Genomic DNA, 24,360 nt, shown 5'->3' with positions numbered 1-24,360 from the left:
ATTTTTATCATAAAATAAATGGGGCAGGGCTCAGCGCAGTAGCCTAGTGGCTGAAAGTCCTCATCTTGAACGCACCGGTATCCCATATAGGATCTAATCCCAGAAGCTCCACTTCTCATCCAGCTCATTGCTTCAGGCCTGGGAAAGCAGTTGAGGACGGCCCAATGCATTGGGTTCCTGCACCCGTGTGGGAGACCTGGAGGAAGTTCCAGATTCCCGGCTTCGGATAGGCGCAGCACTGGGCATTGCAGTCACTTGGGGAGTGAATCATCGGACAGAAGATCTTCCTCTCTGTTCTCTCCTCCTCTCTGTATATCTGACTTTGCAATAAAAATAAGTAAATCTTAAAAAAAAACAAATGGGGAGAACATCTAACTTGCTATGACTAAATGAGGTAAAGCAGGTAAAGCATTTAGTGCATAACAGTGACTCAGGAAATGCTGTTACACTGAGAAGTATTCAAGTTTGCACTTTGTTAAATTGCTTACAACCAGTTTTGCAGGTTATATGCATTTTTGATATATGTGTATTTTTGTTTCTTTTTTGTGTTTTTTAATATCTATGCATTTTTTTCAGTCAGTGGTATTATCAAGTACCACAGCTAAACAACCAAGAATCAACCTATCAATTGCACAATTTATTTCCCAAGTTTGTTACATTCTGAGGACGAGATATGGCCAGGTGTGAGCTAAACCACCAAGGTAAGGTTATGCCGGCTTGATAAACTTGTAGACAGTGTTGCCAGTGGTGGAGGAAGGACCGCACATTTCTAGCAGGTCAGGGCTAAATTTAGAAGGTGAACCTTCACATTGAATATATTGTAACTTAAACAGTACCTCTAGTCTCAACTCATGAGCTTAGTTTTTTGCAGGCATGTAGGTGGGGTCGGGATGTTAAGGCAGTACAGCAGCAAAGAGGCCCAATTATTGCATTGATATGAATTACTATACAAGTATTTTTTGGACACTTTAGATTTTCATAATCAAAAACTGAAGGCCAGTTTTGTCCTAAAAGTCGGGGGTTAAACAAATGTAGTTCTGAACTGTAAAAAAGTACTTGCATATAGAGATGTATATTAGTATTCTCGGATAAAAATCCTTGGTTAATGGAAAATATTTCGACAGCATTTAAAAGCAGAGTAGAAAATGATCCTATCGGGATGGTGCAGACAGAGCAGGTGTTAAACTTTCATAAGGGAAAACGTGCTTCGCGGCTGAATGCTAATTTCTCACCCATTATTTATTAGAATGTTAGGACATTTTGAGGGCTTTTCTTCTGTGACACTGTGAATCCCATACTCTAGACTGGTAATTGCAACATTTTCATTTGGTACCAAAAAAATCCTTTCAAAGAAAAGTGACAACCAAGTAGGAACTCCTTTTCCTTTCTTAGTCGTAAAATCACTTAGAGGCTGGCTTCTGAAAAAAGGGGAAAAAAAAGCAAACAAAAAAGCCAAGCCCTTCTGTGCCCGGAGCAAAACGAAGGCAAAATGATAGGTAAATTCAATCCCTGACAAATTCCTCGAGATTACCCCTAGGGGGGAAGAGTTGTCTACCGGAAAGGGCCCGACTGCCCTCCCAGGAAGGGCAAGTGATTCGCAGCTCGCAAACGCGGACGCGACAGTACCACAGAGTTCTACGACGGTTGCCAGAGCGTCGGCCTTCAGTTAGCACCTCCCCTCCTTTCTGTCGCGGTAGCTAAGCAACCGTAGGCCCTCGGGAGAGCTTAGGCCAGGTGCCTGGTATGGTGCCTCTAGCGGCGACTAAGGCGCTCTGCAGGCTCCTCACGGTTTTCGCCCTCCCCTCTCTCCACCTCCTTTGCCCCCGCCCACTTCTCCGCCACTTCGGCTCCTCCCTCCTCTTCTCTCTCTCGCTCTCCTTCCTCCTCCGCCTCCTCGGCTCCTGGGCTAGAATATCTATGGGTCGAAACGTGATGCGATGAATCCGAGAGAGACCGAAACTGGGACGAGGAGTGCGGCGGAAGCGGCGGGACTCCCGGGCATGGGGGCTCCACCACAATAGAGGCAGCGCCCCCAACCACCCCCGGCAGCCCCTCCGGAGCGAAGCCCCTAAATCCCCTCGGGAAAAGGATGGCGGCTGCACCTACCCAGATCGAAGCCGGTGGGTAGCTATGTCTGGGGGTTGAGGGGATGGGGGCTTAGCTCGACGGCTGTCAGTTTCTTTTTAAAAAGCTTCTATTTCTCTTCTTTGCCTCCCTCTCAACCTCCCTCCCCCCCCTTCTCAGAGCTGTATTACCTGATCGCTAGGTTCTTGCAGTCCGGACCCTGCAACAAATCTGCTCAGGTGAGGTGGAGAAGCAAATTTGGGAGTAGTGGGGAATGGTCCCAGTGGGGAAATCGAGGCAGCGGGCTGAGCGGTTTGGCTGAGGGTGAGGGAAAGGCCGGCCTTGACTAGTCCTACCGTCAGCGTCTGGGTTCGGAGTGGGGAGGGAGGAATGGGTTGATAGCCCGAGCTGCTCCTCATTCGTGTTTCCCTTTTGCTCAGGTGCTAGTGCAGGAGCTCGAGGAGCATCAGGTACCGAGCCCCTTCGGGAAGGGGTGGGGAGGGCTGGGTGAGACTGGAGGAAGGGGAGGGCAAGACCGGGCGGAGGGCAGGGGCCAGAAGGGAGGCTTGGGACTGGGCACCCATAGCTGTTGTCATGGGGGTGAAGCGGCTTCTTCCTTCCAAAGGGGCGGACAACGCTGGGGTCTTAACTCGCCCCCTCTTTATCCTTGTGGGAAGCGGTTTTTCAGGATTTCCTCCCCCTTGGCCTCCCCCTCCCCCCCCAACACACGCTCAGTCTAGCTCCACGGTAATTGCTTATTGGACCCTAAGAAATAAAGACTCCAGAGGGTCGAGGAGCAGGACCCAAGCTGGACCGGGTTGATGGGGAGCGCAGGCTTCGCCTTCATCGTCTGCCCCCCTCCCCCTTTCTTTTCCTTCGGCCCCCAGCTGATTCCGCGCCGCTTAGACTGGGAGGGGAAAGAGCACCGAAGAAGCTTCGAGGATCTGGTGAGTAAAGTTTTCATTTCAACTTAATCTTAACTCTTTCAACCCCTCCCTCTCCACCTTGTACCCCCTATCCGCCCCGACCCCGCAGCCAACAAGGCTCTCTCGAGCTTGGTGCCGAGCTGAAGAACGTCTGCCCCTTCCCCCTCCCGCGAGTCTGAGAAAAGGGTATCTTGCCCTCTCCTTGGCCTCCCTTGTTGCTACCCGAAAACTTTGAAGAATGTGTGAGTTGCTTTTGAGAGGTGCCGTGTTTTGAACTAGGAATATTGCTATAAACCTCGGGGAAGGCCCATTGTAGGGGGAAGCGAAGAGAAACCAGGGGGTTATCTTGGGGCACGTACCAAGGACTGACGCTGGCCAATGGCAGCGTTGGTAACAGCCCGGAGTTCCGGATTAGTGGAAGAAAACTGGTTTCTGGTTGGTCCTGGCTTGAAATACGGGAACTGAGGCCAGGCTTGGTCTTTTTTTTTTTCTTGGTGGTGGGGGGGACGCGAAGGGGCTCAGAAGGGGAGTTGACGGACTCCGGACTGGGAAAAACCGACACAATTAAAAAATAATAAAGCGCATCGAGCGAATTCCAAAATTTGCCTCGTGTAGATAATGTACTGCTGAATAAACGCCTATTCGTTGTGTAGCTCATATCTTAGAAAATGCCTCATTAAATCAGTAAAGCGTATTTGTACGGATGCATTTTCGCCAAATAAAAACTATACATAGTGACCTTTTGAAGAACTGTTGAAACACGAGTTTAGATTTATGAGCAGACAATGGGCGTCTGTTAAAAGAGATACTTTTTTTTTAACGAACCAGAGACATAGGTTACACTGTTTCAGCGTATGTGATTTACAGTATAAATGAACCTTCTGTTCAATATTAGCAAACACAAAAAGGTGATCGTCTTTATTCTGGCGAGACGAGGTTCCCGTGTGTTACACTGGTGCAGTAAATTGGAGGGTAATGAAAAGAGAGAGGTGATGTTACAGAAATCTAAATTCAGCTATCTTTTCTTCAAATAAGTTTCAAAGGAAAAAACACTGGACAAAGTTAAAAAAGTTGGAGGTGTATACTATATTCTAAATATGTTCTAAAACAATTTAAAATTTGCAGTAGCACACGCTTTAATTTACTTTTGTGTTCATTTTAATATTTCTCATGTTAAAACAGTGAGACAGTGCTCATTATGGAATTTGCCTGCTAATTTTTTTCTGATACTTTTCAGATCACAGAAAATGGTGCTATAATTGTGGCAAGGGTAAATTTGGCCATTTGTTCTGTTAATGCTAACTCTTTCGCACATCAATAAAAAAATTTTCTTTTTGAAAAGCTGCTTGAATTACCAGGTTGTTTAATTTGCAGGCAGACCTTTTGTTAGGCTTGAAGTTCTGCCCCTTCTGAAAAGGCAAAAAACAATAGTGGTTACGCATATTGAGTATATATTTTTAAAACTTAATGGCTGGTAGGATTTCCAAGGTCGTTTTTGAATATTGAGGTGTATTGACCTGTTTTTGTTTGTGTTTGTCTCAGAGCCGTTGTGTGTGCAAGTGGACTTTTTTTAAGCAAGTGGTAAAAGTTTCTTAAACTATCTTGACTGTGATAGCCTCAAAGTAATTAAAAACACTTGGTCTCACCACATGCACGCGCCCAGTTTACTAGGCTTTTGTTTTATTCTGTATGTTTCTCTCACACTCTAAACAGATTCAATTACCTTTAACCGTCTGTTGGTTTTAACAGGTGAAGACAGCCTGTAGTTGATTTAAGTAGCTCTTTTCACTATTTTTTGAATTGTTAATTTACTTCAATATGCTTAATATACTCATTTTAAGCTGTATTATTGTTTCTCTTCTGTTTTTGTAAGTACATTTCCTTATGCGTTGTACGTGAAATTTTCTTGTGCCCAGTTGCCAGTTATCTGTGGTTTAGATAAACAGTGTATCTTCTCGTTTTCATTTAATTTTGGTAATGTGTGCTCAGGCTTTTAGTTTTGTGTACCCAGATCCAGGTTTTCAAGAGATGCTACTTTTGATATACACTTCTTTTAAATCAGAGATCTGTTCTCTGCTTGTGGCTGTCTTTATAAGGGAAGATGGGACATAACTGAAAATTTAAACATAAGGAAAATAAAATAGTGCCTGAAAACTGAGTATGCAATGTTAAACATCATTTTGAGTAGGTTCAGTGTAGGAAGGATGGGATTTTTGTTCCCTTAGGGGTAGGTGCTTTTAAACCTGTTTTTAAAGCAGTGGATTTGATTTAGCTGCATGGTTTGGATTAAAAACCAAGTATCTGGCATGTTAAATTATATGGCAGTACTTTAAGCTTAAGATATACTGCATATGAAAAGGAAAAATACAAATTCATAATGGAGAGATAAAAGACTATAAGTTAGTGTCTGCATAGTGAATTGGTGTTGCATGACCATATATACTGCATATTTCAAACAAAAATCCTCTCTTTCAATTAATCAGTATATTTTCTTTGAATTGGGTGTCTACTGCTTGATGTATCCAGACTAATGTTAAGGTAATGATGCAATGAATATTTTTAAATACTTTGCTCTCACTACTGTATATTCTATAAAGTCCCTCGTTTTTAAAAATGGTCATGTAATATATATTTTGCAACATAGAGAAGGTGCTTTATTTGTAAGATTATTTGTTTTGTAAAGCAGAATTACAGAGAGGGAGAGATTGAGAGATCGAGAGAGAGAGCGAGAGACAGACAGACAGACAGATGAATGTTTTAATCTACTGGTTTACTCCTCAGTGGCCAAAATCCTGGAACTCCATGTGATTCTTCCATGTGGGTGGCGTTTGCTGCTGCTTTGTCATGTCAGTTTAGTAGGGAGGTGGACTGGAAGTAGATCAGTGGCAATGGATACTTAAACTGGCCACCATATGGGCTGCTGTTGTCACGGACAGTGGCTTAACCCAGTGAACCACAACACCAATCCCTGGGAAGGTGTGTTTTTTTTTTTTTTTTTTTTTGGTTTTGTTTTGTTAATGATTAGCAGGCGACTATTGGCATACTAAGATCTGAAGGGCCTTTAAAAGAGTCTGTATGTGAAATGCTTGTTGGTGTCAGTTGGTCTGTAAGGATTTTGAATATCGAATTCAAAATTTCAAATTTTCTAGAAATTTAGGAAATGGTAGTGGAAAACATTTCTAAGTTGTTATAATTGCCTGAAGTTTGATCAGGGTGTTTCTCTTCATTCTCTGTTTCCTGCTTGATGGTTATTGACAGCATTATAGAATAACATTTATTTCTTGCTATCCATCCTAAGGAAGGTTCTTGAAATCATTATAGATGTTATTTTGACTTGTTGCCCGCTGTGTCGCTTCTTTCGATGAGCTTTATTGAGGACAGAGTGATCCAAAGGTGTTTGTTACGTTTAAATGAGTAGTTTTGTTAACATTGGAATTGAAATATTGAATAGTGATTTGGAGGTTTTGTTTTAAGATTTAAAAAAAATATATTTATTTGAAAGGTAGAGGTACTGAACAGAGAGAGAGAACAAGAGATCTTCCATCTGCTGGTTTGTTTCCAATATACCTGTGAAGGCCTGGGCTAGGCCAGGCCAAATCCAAGCCAGGAACCAGGATCGGCTTGAGGGTCTCCCATGTAGCTATCTAAGTGTGTGGGCCATCTTCTGCTGCTTTCTCAGATGCCTTTGGAAGGACCTGGATTAGAACAACTGGCAGTTGAGTGGTCACTTTATCGGATGCTGGCCCTTGCAGGTGACAGCTTAACGTTCTGTGCCATGTTTTCAGGTTTTCGAGTCAGTTTAAGAGGATTCCTATGATAAGAGTGAACCAAAGGCATAATTTTACATAATTATATTTATGAGTGGTATATATTTTTACCTTTAACCGTTTTTCATTTTTATAATTGAAAGTACTGTTAGTGTTTGTATTTGGGATGAGATAGATTTTGTTATCCTCATTTTGTGTACTGAATACTGGAAGGAATTTACACATCGATTGTTTTTATTATTTAAAGTAATATGTGTATCCATTGATATGTTAGTATAAGAACTTGAATCTGCATATAATACATTCAAGCTTAAAAGTGTGACAACATTTTCGCTTTTGATCTTCCCCAACTACTGTATTTGAATTCCAGACATAGCTATATTCTTTTTTTTTTTTAACCTCTCCTAGCTGTTGTTCTCCAATTACTAGTAATAGCTTAAATTGTTTATAATAGCACAGCTATCCTTGAGTGCTTGTAGAATAGTGATTGTATCTTTAAGTGTGAAGCAGTTTAAACATGTGTGATTTATTAACTGCCATGTGGACACACGGCCATAGTCAGGAAGAACGGAAGGCATCATGGGAAGTCAAAATGCATATGCTGTTCAACTCCAGTGCAGTGTGCATATAGTACTAATTCAGAGGTATGGCACACAGCAGTGACTATCTGGAAGCAAGTCTTCCTGGCTGATGCTGTGCTTGATCCACACACGTACTCCTGCTTTGTGAAATAATGTGGCTTTAGCTTAGCTGTTTGAATTAAAGTGACACTGTTTTCACGTTTGGGCTGTACATATTTTCATCGATTAAAATCCTTTTGGAGAGTTATCATTAATCCTAGGAAAACTGGTATCTCATTACAAATAAGATGGCGTTATAAACATAAAGAGAGCTGCTCTTACGTTAAACATTTGAGTTTTATGTGTTTGCCTTACCTATTTTTTTTCCCCTGGAATCAAGTTTGTCACATTTGAAGATTAGTTTGTGTGTTTTTGTTTACTTCTGCAATTAACTGATAGGGAATGAAATAGTAATCCAAAGAGAATTCAGTGTTTATGTCATATTTTAGATGTGACTTTGTTTTGACGTATGTGGGAATTTGTGAGCTGTAGGAAAGATGCTGAAATTTATTGTAAAAGATAGCCTTGAACTTGCTGTAATGAGCCTGGGAAAGTTACTTAACCTCTTCGAGATCCAATTTCTTCATTTAAAAAATGAAAAATCCCACCTGTTTTACATGGTTATTGTGTGGGCCAAAGAAGCTGCATGTGAAAGATTGATTTTGTGTGATTTTTTTAATATGCTATGCAAAAAAATTGGCTAATGCAGTTTTATTTTTGTAAAAAAAAAATTATGTTTATTGCAAAGTCAGATATATAGAGAGGAGGAGAGACAGAGAAGATCTTCCATTTGATGATACACTCTCCAAGTGACTGCAACTGGTGGAACTGCGCCAATCCGATGCCAGGACCAGGAACCTCTTCCGGGTCTCCCACGCGGGTGCAGGGTCCCTAAGCTTTGGGCCGTCCTCAACTGCTTTCCCAGGCCACAAGCAGGGAGCTGGATGGGAAGTGGAGCTGCCGGGATTAGAACCGGTGCCCATATGGGATCCCGGTGCGTTCAAGACGAGGGCTTTAGCTGCTAGGCCACCGTGCTGGGCCCTGGTTAATGCATTTTAAAATCAAGACAGAGAGTCTGAATGTCCAGCATGGAAACTGGAAAATTATCATCCCAGAATCTGTATTTTCTTAGGTAGCTAATTATTGTTCCCTTATTTTCATAAGATGTTTATAAGGCAAGGGACATAAAGAAGAGTACTATAAAAAGGAGTTTTTAGAATGTGAGCTTCAGAATTGAACCCGAAATGAGGTTTTGAAGTGTGTCTATATTAACTCAGACAAAAATAATAAACGTGCCACAAGATACTGTTATTTGCATTTTTATAACTACTATAGAAATGACTCAATATGACACTGGCATAGTATTTGCTCTTTTATAGGTGGGAATATACTGTGAGTTTGTCTGATGTCATCTTGCAGGGTTTCTCAACCAATCTGATCTTACGTTGAATTTCTATATATCAATGTAATTCTTATATTTTCATAAAGTACCTTGTTTGTTTTCTTATACCCTTCGGTATCTATCTTGAGTCTTTAGAGTTAATTGGCCTGAAGTTATTAGATTTTCCTAAATTTTGTTAGAAGCGGTTTGTGACACATTTTTAAGACTTATTTAGCTGGCTCTCTGGTACTTGAGTTTTTTTTTTTTTTTTAAATTGAATCTTCCCCTGCTGAGTGGCTTCTACAATGTGGGTGGGTCCCCTGTCCTGGGATTGATTTCATCTGCCCTGAGGGTGATGGTACTTTAATGCTTTCTTGCAGTAAGTAGTGTGACCTAGGAATACTTGAGTCTTGGGAGAAGGGCTGTGGCTGTCTCTTTGCTGAGAAATCTTAAAACTGATACCTAGAAGGAGTGCTATGAATAACGATTAGTATTTTCAAAGGAGTGTGATAGCAAGTCTTAAGGCTTTGTACCCCTCCTCCCTGTTAACCAGTGATCTGACCAGAGGAAGACCTGCAGGCTCACTTTGTCCTTTTTGCCTTGTTCTACCCCTCCTTTGACAAAACTTTAAAACTCCACTGTTTGGTTAAATGACGCAGTGCCTAATTATTATAGGCATTTATATTTTCCTGAAAAGCATTGGAAGGAAATACTGTTTCTTTTTGCATTTTATTCGTCTTTCTTTTTGGTGCAAGCATTATAAATATAATTTTCCCTTCAAAATTGGATGAGACTGGAGATATTTCTTTTTCAAAGCATCTAGGGAGAACACCTAAAACATTGAGAAGATACTATGTACTAGTCTCTGTGATTAGCTGCCTGGGAGGGCAGGTGCGTTTCTCTTTACCTGACTACTCTTATCCTTAGTCCCTTTTGTCTTGTGACTGATCATTTATCCTTCAGGTGTGAAATCGAACATGAACCTTTACCTCTTGGCTTCCCTAGCTCTCCATACCCAAGCATGTGGACAGTTGCCTTTGTGATTTGTGTCTGTTTACTACGTTTTTACGCCCAGTGGGAGTGTGGGTGCCTTAGGGGTTGCAGTTTAATCTTCCTTCCATTAAATTCTTTGTACTTCAGTTCTCTGAATGAGTGAATGTATGTGTGAATAATTTTGGTCTTGTCCTAAACAAATTATGTGAGATAGTTACCATTATTTCCTCTTACTCAACTGGGGAGGCTCAGGCTCAGAGAGGCAAACTAACTTTGTCCAAGGTCACATAAATAGGAACTAGCAATGCTGGAACGATTCAAATTAAAGTTTTCTGCTGTATCGTATTGCCAGAAAAGAGTAATGGGCTAGTAAATTTTAGAGCCTGAATAATCCAGGCTCTCAGACTTCAAAGTCCCATGCTTATCTCTGTACTACATTTATGTTGATATATTTAAAGCCTTGTATTTTTCAAAATCCGTTTTGTTTTCTGTCCACAAAGATCAAAAGAATGCACGCCTGACTTTTGTATCTGCTTCTTCCATTCTTCTCTCTCTCTCTCTCTCTCACACACACACACACACACACACGCACAAACTTAAAATCCCACACAAAATGTTTTATTGGACTTGTTCAGCATATGATGCTAGTTGGGTTATTTATTTTAGCTCTGGAACCATGGTTAGGAAACACACACACACACACACCCCCCAACACAATTCCTTCTTACAGATATTTGTGAAGTTATTTGTCCAGCCCTATTACTTCTAAATGCTGGGGGTTAAAAAAAAAAACCTTCAATGCTATCTGAAAACTAGTATTTGAAAATCTAGCTCTTGGTACCGCTTGGCCTCCAGAGATTATCTGCATTTTATTCAGTGCCCAGCTGGATTCCTTTTAACTCATTAGGAGCAGTAGGACCATCTCCAGGAACTCTGGTCTTCTCAGCTGCCACATTGATTGGAAAGTGTGGTGGTTCAGTTGTGATTTGCTCTTTACGTCAGTCAGCCTCCCTGTCTTGCAGGCTTGTAATCTAGGGTTCATTTAATTACTTTCAAATTATTCAGCTTTCATTACTTTGTAGCCTTTGTGCTAATGATTGCTGTCTTTATAATTTTTTTCAGTCGCCTTTATTGTAGATTGCATTGTGTTTGTACATAAGTTTCAAAGAAAGTTAGTTTTAAAATTTTGAAATGTAGCTGCTGAGGATAGATGAGGGTTCTGACTGGAAAGATCCCTCTCCCATTTTTTTTTTTCAGAAGTTAGAAAAGGGAAGCCATTGGTGATTTATTATTCATATTTGTTATTTTTTTTTAAAAGACTTATTTATTTGAGAGGCAGAGTACAGGAGAGGCAGAAAGAAATATTGCATTTGCTAATTCGTTCCTTACATGGCCTCTCCAGCTTGGGGCTGGGCCAGAGGGAAGCCCGGAGTTTGCCAGTCCGTCTTGGTCTCCATGCAGGTGGTAGGGGCCCAAGCACTTGCGGCATTTTCTGTTGCTTTCCAAGGCACGTTAGCAGTAAGTTGGATCAGGAGAGGATTCAGGCTGAATTCAAACTGGTGCTCATATGGGATGTTGGTATCACAGGTGGAAGCTTAGCTCTCTGTGGCACAATATGGGTCCCTCCGAATTCCACCTTAATCAAAGCAGATGGACTCAAGTAAATGCTAATACCACGTATTAGACCTAAAAGATTTTCTTGGAAGCAATTTTATTTGTAAGAAGTACACCACTAAGAGACCATAGTCTGCAAGCCTATTAGCATTGTTTAAAGGAGAAGTGAACATGTTTAAGATCAAAAGGTTTTAATTGCTATTATTTTGGCACAATTTTTGTTCCTTTAGTTGTGGTCAATTAGCTGATTTTAGAATACATAAGTAAAATGGAACTGCTTATAAATTCTGTTTTTTAGCATACAGGGTGAAATTTTTTTAACAGTTTATCATGCATATCTTTAAGGGAAAAATTTAAAAATCTTGTTTTAGTTGCTCAGTGTACACTTATTCATAACCAACTATGTCTTTTTGAATTTTTACTGAGTAGTGGAATTTTTTTAAAGATTTACTCATTTTTATTGCAAAGTCAGATATACAGAGAGGAGGAGAGACAGAGAGGAAGATCTTCTATCCGATGATTCACTCCCCAAGTTAGCGCAACGGCCGGAGCTGCACCGATCCGAAGCTGGGAACCTGGAACCTCTTCCGGGTCTCCCATGAGGTGCAGGGTCCCAAGGCTTTGGGCCCTCCTCCACTGCTTTCCCAGGCCACAAGCAGGGAGCTGGATGGGAAGTGAGGCTGCCTGGGATTAGAACCGGCGCTCATATGGGATCCCGGGGCTTTCAAGGCGAGGACTTTAGCCGCTAGGCCACAGCACCGGGCCCTAGTAGTGGAATTTTAAAAAGCTTGACTTATTTGAAAGGAGAGAAAGAAAAGAGAAGAGGAGAGGAGAAGCAGTGAGAGGGAGGGAAAGCCAGGGACAAGGATCTTCATCCTTTGAAAATGGCCGCAGCAGCTGTGTCAAGCCACACTACAGTCTGAGCTGAAAACTGCCTGGGGTACAAGCACCTTGGGCTATCTTCTGATGCTTCCCCAGGGGCACTAGCAAGGACTGGGATCAGAAGCAGAACAGTGTGAACTGGAACTGGCATTCCAATACAGCATTTTGGCATTTATCCCACTGCACCACACCAGGCCTTGAGGAAATTTGCTCTTAAAAATGTTATTTAATTAGCTGGCAATCAGGTATCTTTTTTTTTATAGGAATGAAGTGTATGGGAGCTTAAGTTGTGAATTTAAAGCTGTTTTATTTGTCTTCATTTTATTGGAGACAGAGTCTAAGTAAGGGGGAAGAGATGCTGTACATGCCGAATCACTTCCGGTTGCCTGCAGCAGCCGGGACTGGGCATCACCGACTGCATGCCAGGGTGTGCGCTGGCAGAAAGCAGTAACTGGAAGCAGAGTCAGGCATTCTGTTATGGGATTAAATGGGTGTTTCAAGTGGCATTTTATCCACTGTGCCAAATATCTGCTCCAGATGTGACTTTGAGGTTTTTTTTTTTTTAAGATTTATTTTATTTTTATTGGAAAGTCAGATATACATAGAGGAGCAGACACAGAGAGGAAGATCTGTCCAATGATTCACTCCCCAAGCTGCTGCAATGCTTGGAGCTGAGCCGATCTGAAACTAGGAGCCAGGAACTTCTTCCAGGTCTCCCACGTGGGTGCAGGATCCCAAGGCTTTGGGCTGTCCTCTACTGCTTTCCCGGGCCTCAAGCAGGGAGCTGGATGGGAAGTTTGGCCACCAGGATAGGAGCTGCCAGGTGCAAGGTGAGGACTTCAGCCTTTATGCTATAGCACCGGGCCCCACTTTGAATTTTAACTGTTAATTTTGACACCTTTCCTCAAAAAAGGTAATTTTTTTTTAAAGATTTATTTTATTTTTATTACAAAGTTAGATATACTGAGAGGAGGAGAGACAGAGAGGAAGTGGAGCTGCCGGGATTAGAACCAGCAGCCATATGGGATCAAGGCGAGGACCTTAGCCACTAGGCCACACTGCCGAGCCCCCAAAAAAAAGGGTAATTTTTTTTTAAGGTTTACTTGCCATTCAGAGTAAGGGAGAAATCTTCCATCTTCTGGTTCTTTTCCCATGTGGCTGCAGTGGCTGCGGTGGGGCCCCGGCCCAAGGCAGGAGCCATTGGCTTCCTCTAGGTCTCCCATGTGGGTGGCAGGGAACCAAGCACCTGGGCCATCTTGTGCTTTTCCCAGACCCTTAACAGGCAGTTGAATGGGAAGCAGAACAGCCAGCACCTGAGTGGGTGCTGAACCTGGACCGGTTCTTCCACTCACAGGGGAGAACCAGATTGAGTTCCCAGTTCCAGGCCTCAACTCATCCCTTCCTGGATATGCCAGGCATTTGGGGAATGAACCCACATACCAAATAGAATGCAGGCATCTCAGGTTGCAGCTTTGCATGCTACACCACCACGTCAGCGCTCAAAAGGTCATTGTTAAGGTTCTAATTAAAGAACTCTCCTTTTGTGGGATAATATGTATTACATATTTAGGCAATATCCTAATCTGGTATTAATGATGAACTAGGATTTCAGGATATCAATTTCTGTAGATAAAAAATGTCTTATTTAATTAGTTGAGAGGCAGGGGTGGGGGTGGGTGGTTCAATTTGCTGGTTTACTCCCAAAGTGCTTGGGATGTGTTGGAGTGGCAGGAGTTCAGGGCTGGAGCTGTGAACTCCAGCTTGCTCTCTGTGGGTGCAAGAAGCACAATTCCTCCACCCGACATGCTTGCTCCAGTGCATTCATTAGCAGGAGACTGGAGGAAGGCGCTGAAGCCACGCAGGAAACCCAGGTACTCTGATACGGGTATGAGCAGCCCAGTTGCTATCTTAACCAGGCTAAGCCTCTGACCGCATTTTTCCAGTTGAATCCTTATCTGCATTGACTTGAATATTAATCTGTATTTTATTGAGATATATTTCTGTATATAATCTGTTTAGAGAGTAAAATGGAAGATGTTAGAACTTGATGAAAATGTTTGCTTGATCCTTTGTTCTGACATTGGCTTAATCTACGTGATATTATCCTGAGCATCATGATAATTTCCTAGGTCCCAGTTATTTTTAGGAGATTAAAACATGGGGGGAGGGGCTGGTACGGTAGCCTAGTGGCCAAAGTCCTCGCCTTATATGTGCTGGGATTCCATATGGGTGTCAGTTAGTATCCAGTTTGCCCTACTTCCCCTCTAGTTCCCTGCTTGTGGCTTGGGAAAGCAGTAGAGGATGGTGAAAAGCCTTGGGACCTGCACCCATATGGGAGACTCAGAGGAAGCTCCTGGCTTTGAATCGGCTCGGCTCTGGCTGTTGCGGCCACTTGAGGAGTGGATGAAAGATCTTTCTCTGTCTCTCCTTCTCTCTGTACATCTGAGTTTCTAATAAGAATAAAGAAAAAATCTTATAAAATATTTTGGCGAAAGCTTTCAAGCGATAAGTGGCAAGAAATAATATTATAAAATAGTCACTCTAGAGTCAGTCACTTACCATTCCAGAATTCGGTTGCATTTGTTTATTTGAAAGGCAGCATTACAGAGAGGGAGAGAGAGAGAGATACCATCTCTTATCTACTGGCTCATTCTCCAAATGGCTGCAAAGCCTGGAGCTAGACTTTTCTGAATCGAGAAGCTTCATCTGGGTCTCCCACATGCGTGTAGGGGCCCAAACCCTCCTTCTGCTGCTTTCCCAGGTCCATTAGCAAGGAACTGGACTGGAAGTGAAGCACCCAAGACCCGGTGAGATGTGGTGCCGTAGACAATGGCTTAACTGCTGCAGCACCGGTCCCAGGGGGCACTTTTTTTTAAACCTTTAACTTTTCTTGCCTCAGGGTAAACATCATGGATGAGTCATAAAAGTGTTCTTTCATGCAATATTGTTTTTGTTTTAAAACATGTTCATTTATTTTTATTGAAAGGCAGATTTAAAGACAGAAGGAGAGGCGGAGAGGCAGAGAGGCAGATCTTATATCCTTTGGTTCTTTCGCCAAAATGGCTGCAAGGGCTAGAGCTGATCTCATCTGAAGGCAGGAGCCAGCAGCTTCTTCCTGCTTTCCCATATAGGTACAGGGTCCCAAGGTATATCCAGGCCATAATAGATGGGAACTAGGGCAGCTAGGACTTGAACTGGTGCCCATGTTCAACGCCCATGTTGGCGTTTGAACATGGAGGATTAGCCAGTTGAGCTATTGTGCCGGCCCTGTGGTATTTTTTTTTTACCTTGGTGCAATACTGTTGATATGATTTTTTTAGTCAGATACTGTATGTATTTTTAAGGGTATTATATTTGTATGTATGTATACTTAGGAAATACCCTAATAAGCAAAGTTTGAATTATTGGCTAGGGTTTCAGGATATTAGTTTATAGATCAAAAGAAATGTTTTATTTGAGAGAGGAAACAAATATCCAGAGTTTCATTCTGCTGTTTGTGCACTCCCCGTATTCCTCCCTGCAGTGACCTAGACAGAGGTGAGCTGGAAGCTGTCAGTTCTTCCAATGAGACACATTATTTCCAACACTTACAAAAATTGACAGCTACAGGTAGATTGAACAACCTGTATCAAAGAGATTTTAAAATTTTAATCTAAGTATTTTAATTCCCTAATTTTCTGTGTATTATTTTAATAACGAGGCATTTATGGACTATATCAAGAATTTGACAATTAGCTTGGGTTTTTAAACTTTCATTCTTTTTAAAAGATCTATTTTATTTCACTTGTGAAGTGGAATGACAGTGATCTTTGGACTGCTGTTTGACCTCCCCGAATGGCTGCAGAGTGCAGTTCTGCGCCAGGCCAGAGCTGGGAGCCCGGCTGTCCTAGGTCTCCCATGTTGATGTCAGGAATTTCAGTACTTGAGCCAACATCTTCTGTTTTCCAGGCACATTGGCAGTGAGTTGGACTGGAAGCCGAGTAGTTGGGGTTCACTCAGCTAACACTCCGCTACGTGATGCAGATTTTGCAAGCTGTGACTTTATCTGCATCAAGTTGTATGCCATCTGGGATTTAAAAAAAAAAATGAATGCAGGTTTTGTTGTCTTATTGTCCCATTCGTATGAGTATGTTGGCTCATGTCCAGAAATTTGCTTGCATTAAAAAAATTGTTTAAAAGGCAGAGTGGGAGATAGAGAAAGAGAGGGAGGACGAGTGAGGGAGAGGCAGTCAAGAGACAGACAGACTGAATGACATCTTTTGTTTGCTGGGTTACTTCCCACAAGTGCCTGTCACCTGAGGCTGGAGCAGGCTGAAGTCAGTAGCCCAGACTTTATCCAAATCTCCCATTTGGGCTGCAAGTACCAAGCACCTGAGCACTTTTGCTACCTTCCAGGATGTGCACCAGCAGAAACTTAGAATAAGAAGTGGGTCCAGGGCTTGAACCCAGGCACTTCTGTGTATGATGTGGGTGTCCTGAGTGACATCCTAGCTGCTGTGCCAAATGCCCATTCTATTTGCCTTTTTAAAAACCAAGTTTGTGGGGCCAGCATCTTGGTGTGTGTAATAGGCTAAGATTCTGCCTGAGGTGCGTCCTGTATGGGCATTGGTTCCTGTCTTGGCTGTTCCACTTGTCATCAGCTCATGGAAGATGGATCAAGTCCTTGGGCCCCTGAACCCGCTGTAGCGACCTGGAACAAGCTCCTGGCTTCGGATCAGTTAATTTCTGGCTTTTGCGGCCATTTTAGAGTCAACCAGCATATGGAAGATTTCTGTCCTCTCTGTAACTCTGCCTTTCAAATAGAAATAAATCCTTTTATTATTATTACTATTATTATATTTTGATGATCTTTACATAGTTGATTAGGGTGCAAAGGGTCAAGGGCTACAGGAAAGTGGGTAAGACCATTGTTTCCACCTTCTCTTTTTTCCTTCCTGTATATGGGGGAAGAGGGGAGATAAAGAGAGAAGCCACATGGAGCTTCTCAACCATCTCAGGGTCCCCGATGTGGGGCACGCTCCGAGGGTCTTGCTCAAGTGGCTTTGATAGTTCAACAGTTCTGAATTGCTGCTGATCTCGCCACTCCGGTCGTGATGAAATCTCTCCAGCCTCCACTGCCTGACATAGTCCACCTTAGGTCTCTGTCCTATCTGTAACTCTGCCTTTCAAATAGAAATAAGTCTTAACAAAACAAAACCAAGAAACTTCGAGAAAAGTTTGTGTTACAGTGAATTTTGGCTATGTGTTTCTGTTATTTAAAGTACGCTATTTATAAAATAATTGATAATTGATACTCTTTTGTAAGTAAGGGAGCTTTTATGAGGAAAAAAAAACTTTATGCTTTATTGCACAAATGTGTACTATTATCCCTCATGGGATTTGGGTGAAGGTCTGAAAGCAGTTCCTTCATTGGTGCACTTATCATTTGTATGTAATCTAGATCTCCTGGTGTTCCTGGTCAGATCAACATCACTACTGTGTGCTGTTTTGATCTTCAGCATACTTAGTTTTGTTGTAACACTCATCCCGTGACGCACAAATGATTTAATCAAAATCTGTGAAAGTAATTTATGGTGCCATTGTTGCTGAATGCTGTCATATGCTTACTTTCTAAGGTTTTTTTTTTTTTTCAAATTTGATGCAAACATTAAATGCTTAAGATTTTACATTTTTGGCTCCGTGATAGAGCAGTGTGGTAATGAGATTGATTGATAGTTTTAAACCACAACCCCGTTTTCTGTCTGCTTTTTAGGTGGCAGCCAATGCACACATTCCTCCAGACTACCTCCTTAAAATCTGCGAGCGGATTGGCCCCTTACTAGATAAGGAGATCCCTCAGAGTGTTCCTGGGGTACAGACGTTACTAGGCGTCGGTCGGCAGTCTCTGCTACGAGATGCCAAAGGTAAGACTCTCCGAGTGTACAACTGTGACATAGGAGGAAAGAATGGCCCGTTTTTGGGTTGAGTAAATGTATCTGTGCTTTCTTGAACTGTTTCTTTAAGGGAGAGGGCAGGAGGCAGGGGAAAGGGGACACAGGGGAGGAAGAGAACAAGCACTGGCCCAAGAGCTCCCATCTGCTGGTTCATTCTTCAAATACCTGCAATAGCTGAGGCTGGAGCCACAGGCCCTGTGGGCGAGGCGGGAGACTATAATTACTGGAGCCATCACCTGCTGCTTCCTCTGCGTTGGGAGGAAGCTGGATGTGCCACTTGATCAAAAGGGCCTGTGATGTGGGAGTCAGGTGTCTTCAGACTAAATGCCTGCTCCCCTGTGCTTTTCTAGATATTTCTTCCCCCTTCCTCCCTCCCTTTCTTCCTTTCCTGCTTGCTTTGCTCGCTCTTTCTTTCTTTCTTTCTTTCTTTCTTTCTTTCTTTCTTTCTTTCTTTCTTTCTTTCTCTCTCTCTCTCTCTCTCTCTCTCTCTCTCTCTTTTTTCAGAATTATTTCTTTGAAAGGCAGAGTTCACAGCTAGAGAGAGAGGGACACACACACACACACACACACACAGAAGGAGCTTTGTCCACTCTCCTCACTTGAGTAGCAGGCCCCCAAGCACTTGGGCCATGTTTGGCGGTTTTTCTTAGACCTTTAGCAGGGAGCTTTATCTGAAGTGGAGCAGCCAGGACATGGATTGGCATTGATATGGGATGCTGGTATTGAGGTGGGGGCTTAATGTGCTATGCTACAAAAAAAAAAAAAGCCTATAAAAACTGATTTTCTTTCATGGTTTTTATTATCTTGCCAATGTTGCTTGTTATTTCTTTTCCTGCAAGAAAATGTTTAGGGGCATACATAGAAACTCCCACTGTGTAAACGAGTGAGCATGACAGAGGTTAAAAAAATACAAATTCCGTTTTAATCGTGAAATACAGATTTCAAAGCTGGCTGCTATGTTAAATACAATTTGATGCTTTAAAGCACTCATTCTCTTTCAGTGCCCTTTATTATCTTGATAATATGAACCTCATCAAATTGTACATTTCAAAACACGTGAAATTATTTTTATAGTTTTTATAATTGAGAATATTGATAGAGAACTGGGGTTGGTGCTGTGGTCTAAGCAGGTAAAGCTGCTGTCTGAGGCACTGACATCCCACATGGGTGCTGGTTTGAGTTCTTGGATGAGCCACTTCCAAAGCAGCTCTCTGCTAATGTGCCTGGGAAAGCAGAGGAGTCTGGTCTAAGTGCTTGCTGCCCTGCAGCCACGTGGGAGACCCAGAAGAAGTTCGCCATTCCTGGATTTGGATTGGCCCAACCCTAACCATTTCAACCATTTGGGGAGTAAGCCAGCAGATAGAAAATCTCTATTTTGTTTCCCACTCTCTGTAACTTTGCCTTCAAATAAATCAATCAATCTTATTTTTTAAAAAGTCAGGAGCTTCTGTGGGGGTGACGTGGTGGTGTGGCAGGCTAAGCCTCTGCCTGAGGCACCATCATCCCACATGGATGCTGATTCTAGTCTGCCTGTCCTGCTTCTCATCTAGCTCCCTGTTAATGGAGCTTTCCCTGCTGTGGCCTGGGAAAGCAGCAGAGGATGGCCCCAAGGCCTTGGGTTCCCTCACCCGTTTGGGAGACCCAGAGGATCTTCCTGGCTCCTGGCTTTGCATTAGCTTAGTTGTGACCTCTGCAGCCATTTGGGGAGTAAACCAACAGATGGAAGATCTATACTGTCTCTCTCTGTGTGTCTCTCCTTCTCTCTGTAAAATCTGCCTTTCAAATAAAAATAAATAGGTTTTCAGAAAAAAGAACATTTATTATTCATCATCATTTTCACCACAGTGCTATCATTCATTTTTTAAAGGTTTGTCCCTGAAGTTTTGCATGAAATCTCAATATATAAAACGGTTGAAGTGTTATTTTATGAATGTAAAAATGTGAACACTGGCATTAAGAATATCCTCTTGGAGTAAATAAATACTTAGGTTCTAGTAGCCAGTTTATGTTTTGTGTTATTAGCAAGCAAGGTTTAGATACCTCATTTTGTAATATAAGGAAATTCTTCAATTGAGTTAACTGGAAGTTTTCAAGAAAGTAGTGGAATACTTTTGAAGAAAAATAATTTGGACTAATTAGTATTTGCTTGAATTTTTGCAATCTGAACATTAAAGTAAGATGAAGCCTCAACTCTTTTTAGTCTTTTGTACTTTGATATGTGTTGTTAGGTGTCGTAGGCATGCCTGGGTGTTCTATAACATACTCATTCCCGGAGTATAAATATGTGTGAATTTTCTATGTCATATTTGTCCTACATTCAAGTCCTGGCTTATATAGTCAAATCCTGGCTTAGAGATAAACAGACATGTTTAAGCCTAAAGATTAAGGATGTAAACTTAAAAAACTGACTAATCTATGACATGTTTATGTAAGATTCAAACATGTATAAAATAAAAGCTTTAGCTTGAGAGCAACATTGAAATAAAATGCCCTGCTAATATGGTAAGGTGCTAGTATATATCAGTCATAATGCTTTACAACATGTTTAAATGCATATTACTTTATTGTGGTTTTAATCATCCAAAATATATGCCAAAGATGAAACTGAAATCAGAATTTGCCTCTGGGGCCAATTTGAAAACCACTGTTGTATTTCTTGATTAACTTGCATTCTTTATTTTATCTAGATTGTAAGAGTACACTATGGAATGGGTCTGCTTTTGCAGCTCTACATAGAGGCAGACCTCCAGAACTACCTGTAAATTATGTGAAACCTCCAAATGTGGGTGAGTAATATCCATGTGAAGTACAAACATATTCTTGACTCATTCCTTTCTGAACTCATTACAAAGCCAAGAAGAGGTACCAGAATTAAATCTGAATTATAAGCAAACTGCTTACATTTCTTAACAATATTCCGTTGTTGGGCCAGGTTCTTAATGAATTTTTAACTTATAGAACGTATAACATGGTTTTGCAAAAACGGTGACTGCTTGTTAATTACTTTGTTCCTTTCTTAGCAGAAGTGTTTCTTTTCTTATGTTGTACAGGTGTTTTTAGCCATATGGTTGTGCGTTTACGTTTCTATGTGCTGAATTTCCCAAGGATTTTACAGGAAAAATTTGTGAAGAGAACTTTCAGAAAGAAACAAGAGTACATTCTGCTTGTATCTGCCTGCCTTGTAATGATGTTAGATGTTTTCATGTATGTTTGTTGAAATGTCATCCTTCCTGTTTCTAGTTTAACTGAAATTTCACATCTCATTCAGATAATTCTTGAGACAACTCTGGTCCTACCGTTGTGAAGAGAAATTAATAGTAGATCCCAAGGAGATACTGTGAACAAAACTATTTGCATTGAATTTAGCATTTACAAAGTATTTACAAAACAAGGGTGTAGGCTGAATAAATTCTATTCTGCTTCCCTATGTTCTTACTCTTCTAGAATATGTGTAATTTTGTGCGGTGTCTGTTGCTTATAGAATATGCATATGAAATAAATGAATTTTCAATTGAGAAGTAGGAATGTTTTTTCAATAAGTATTATTTTAGATAGTAAGTTTTTAGAACTTATTTAGCCCCAGAGGTTAAATACATTGACACTGGAAAGAAGTTTTTTTACAGAGAGGAGGAGAGACGGAAAAAGATCTTCCATCTGCTGGTTTACTCCCCAAGTGGCCACAACAGCTGGAGCTAAGCTAATCCAAATCCAGGAGCTGCTTCCGGGTCTCTTGCATGGGCGCAGGGTCCCAGGGTCTTGGGCATCTACTGCTTTCCCAGGCCACAAGCAGGGAGCTAGAAGGGAAGTGGAGCAGCTGGGGTATGAGCTAGCACCCGAATGGGATCCTGGCACATGCAAGGTGAGGACTTTAGCCTTTAGGTTACCATGCTGGGCCTGACATTATAATTTGTAAGTAACTACTGAAAAGAAGATTCACAACATTGCAAAAAGTAAACTCTATGAAACTAGCAGAAGGGGGCCCACATTGTTAAGCCTCAGCTGGAACAACAGCATCTCGTATGGGCATCAGTTCAGGTCCCCGCTGTTCCTCCTCGCTATTCCTCCTCTGATCCATCTCTGTGCTAATACAGCTGGGGCAGCTGCAGAAAATAGTCCACATGCTAGGGCTCCTGCCTTTAGCCTAACCCAGCTCTGGCTGTTTGGTGGCCATCTGGGGAGTGAACTGGTTAATGGAACCTCTCTCTGCCTCTCTTCACTGTCTGTCTCCCTCTATCTGCAACTCCGTTTAAATTAAATATTTGTAATGTCACTTGTATCGATGCTTTCAAATTATTTGTATTTGTTTGTGAAAGGTAGTGGAGGCGGGGGAGGGAGAGAGCGACAGAGCTTTCCTCCACTGCATGCAGAGGCTCAGTGCAGGTCTCCTGTTTGGCCACAGGGACCCAAATACCACAGCGAGCATTTGCTGCCCGCCAGGTGCGCATTAGCAGAAAGCTGAACTGGTAGTGGAATGTGAGAGTCTGAAGTGACAACTAAAACCCCTTTGCCAAATGTCTTCCTATTAAATTCTTGTGATATTATTTGGGGAGGAACCTTTAAATAGAAATAATTCAATCATCATTTTATTTTATGTGATGCCTGCTCGTCAGGGCATTTTGTTCCTTGGCTTCTGGCTTTGGAGCAGCCCAGCTCTGGCTGTTACAGCATTTGGGAAATGAACCAGTGGATGGAAGATGTTTACCTGTCTCTCCCTGCCTCTCTCTCTGGAACTGTGACTTTCAAGTAAAAAGAAATATTTAAAGAGAAAACAAAACAAGGCAATGAATAGGTCAGGCTGAGTCAGAAATGATCAAGTGGAGAGATTTGGAAGAAGTCTCTGGCTCCCAGGTTCAGACTGACCTAGTTCTGGCCGTTGGCAGCTGTTCGGGGTATAAACCAGTGGATGGAAGGTCTCTCCTGAAACTTTTGACTTTCCAATTAAAAGAAATCTTTTTTTTTAAGTTTTGTATATTCAACACTAAAAGACACTGACAAAAAGTCAGAGTTAAATAAATACAGTTGTGTAGCTTGTCCATGTATTAGAAGAACTCATTAGTATATCAGTTTCACTCCAAATAATCTATAAATTTATCAAAACAACTTTATCAACATCATTTTCTGGGGGGAAAAAAGGGGTTCCATGGTCAAGAAAATGTGGAAAGCAGCTTTTTTTTTAAGTAAATGGAGAAAAATTGGGGCTACTAAATGTGGAAATCAGTTTTTTTTTTTAAATAATGGGGAAAAATTGGGGTAGTGTGGGAAGCATCCAATTGCTCTGCTTCTGATCCAGCCTCCTGCAACTGCACACGTGAAGGCAGCTGATGGCGGTGATGTACGCAAGTTCTTGTTACGCATGCTGGGAGATTCAAATATGCCTCTGACTCTTGGCTTCAGCTTGAATCGGACCTGGATTTTGTGGCCAGTTGGTTGAGAGAACTTGTGATGGAACACATTCTCCCTCCATCCGTGTCTGTCTGTCTTTACATATTTACTTTTTTGGAAAAATAAGTTGGGAAGAAGTGAATGGATTCAGTACTTCTTAGAACCTTTCAGGTGCTAAAATGCATTGGGAATCACTTTATGGGGAATATTTTGCCGACTTTAGAAACCCTCAATTCCTGAGAAGGTTTTGGGAAACTGATTCTAAACCTCCGTTTGTAACAAAGAAACCTAAAGTCTAAAAAGAGGTTAGGTCATTGGCCTTGGTTAAATTAGCTTGTTTTCCAAACAGCCTCCGTGTTTATGGTCCAATATCGTCATACTTTTTTGGGGTTTAACAATTATATACTTGCAGAACATCAGTGATAGCTTAGCTATATTACTTTTATTGTTGTCAAGTATATTCAGGTTTAAGTGATAAAAAAATAAAATTCTCCCCCTTTTAAAGATTCATTTTATTTCTATTTGAAAGAATTACAGAGAGGGGGACAGACAGAGAGGGGGCTTTTATCCACTGGTTCAGTCCCCAAATGGTCTCAATGGCTGGAGCTGAGCTGGTCCAGTGCTTCAGGTCTCCCACATGCGTGCAGGGGCCCAAGGACTCGAACCATAACCATGCTCTGCTGCTTTCCCAGGTCATCAGCAGGGAGCAGCTTCGACTTGATTCGGTGACTTCACGGGGTGTTGGTGCCATACGTGGTAGCTTAACTTGTTATTCCACAGCATTGACATTTTCCTTTC

The 24,360-nt window shown here is 41.8% G+C and overlaps 1 protein-coding gene across 3 annotated transcripts in view; it reads left to right on the top strand.

The window, feature by feature from the left end:
* Positions 1 to 1,854: 1,854 nt before the first annotated feature.
* Positions 1,855 to 24,360, top strand: part of BRWD3 (bromodomain and WD repeat domain containing 3) — a 118,160-nt gene continuing 95,654 nt past the window's right edge. For all 3 annotated transcript variants that reach the window (XM_058659224.1, XM_058659222.1, XM_004592786.4), the window contains exons 1-6: positions 1,855 to 2,120; positions 2,245 to 2,303; positions 2,505 to 2,534; positions 2,952 to 3,011; positions 18,000 to 18,150; positions 20,868 to 20,966. In XM_058659224.1, the coding sequence (XP_058515207.1) occupies positions 2,090 to 2,120; positions 2,245 to 2,303; positions 2,505 to 2,534; positions 2,952 to 3,011; positions 18,000 to 18,150; positions 20,868 to 20,966 (430 nt within the window). In that variant the 5' untranslated portion in view covers positions 1,855 to 2,089. The remainder of the gene's footprint in view (positions 2,121 to 2,244; positions 2,304 to 2,504; positions 2,535 to 2,951; positions 3,012 to 17,999; positions 18,151 to 20,867; positions 20,967 to 24,360) is intronic.

This window comes from Ochotona princeps, chromosome X (genome assembly GCF_030435755.1).
Source record: "Ochotona princeps isolate mOchPri1 chromosome X, mOchPri1.hap1, whole genome shotgun sequence".
NCBI classification, from domain to species: Eukaryota; Metazoa; Chordata; class Mammalia; order Lagomorpha; family Ochotonidae; genus Ochotona; species Ochotona princeps.
This window is presented reverse-complemented; position numbering and strand designations above follow the sequence as displayed.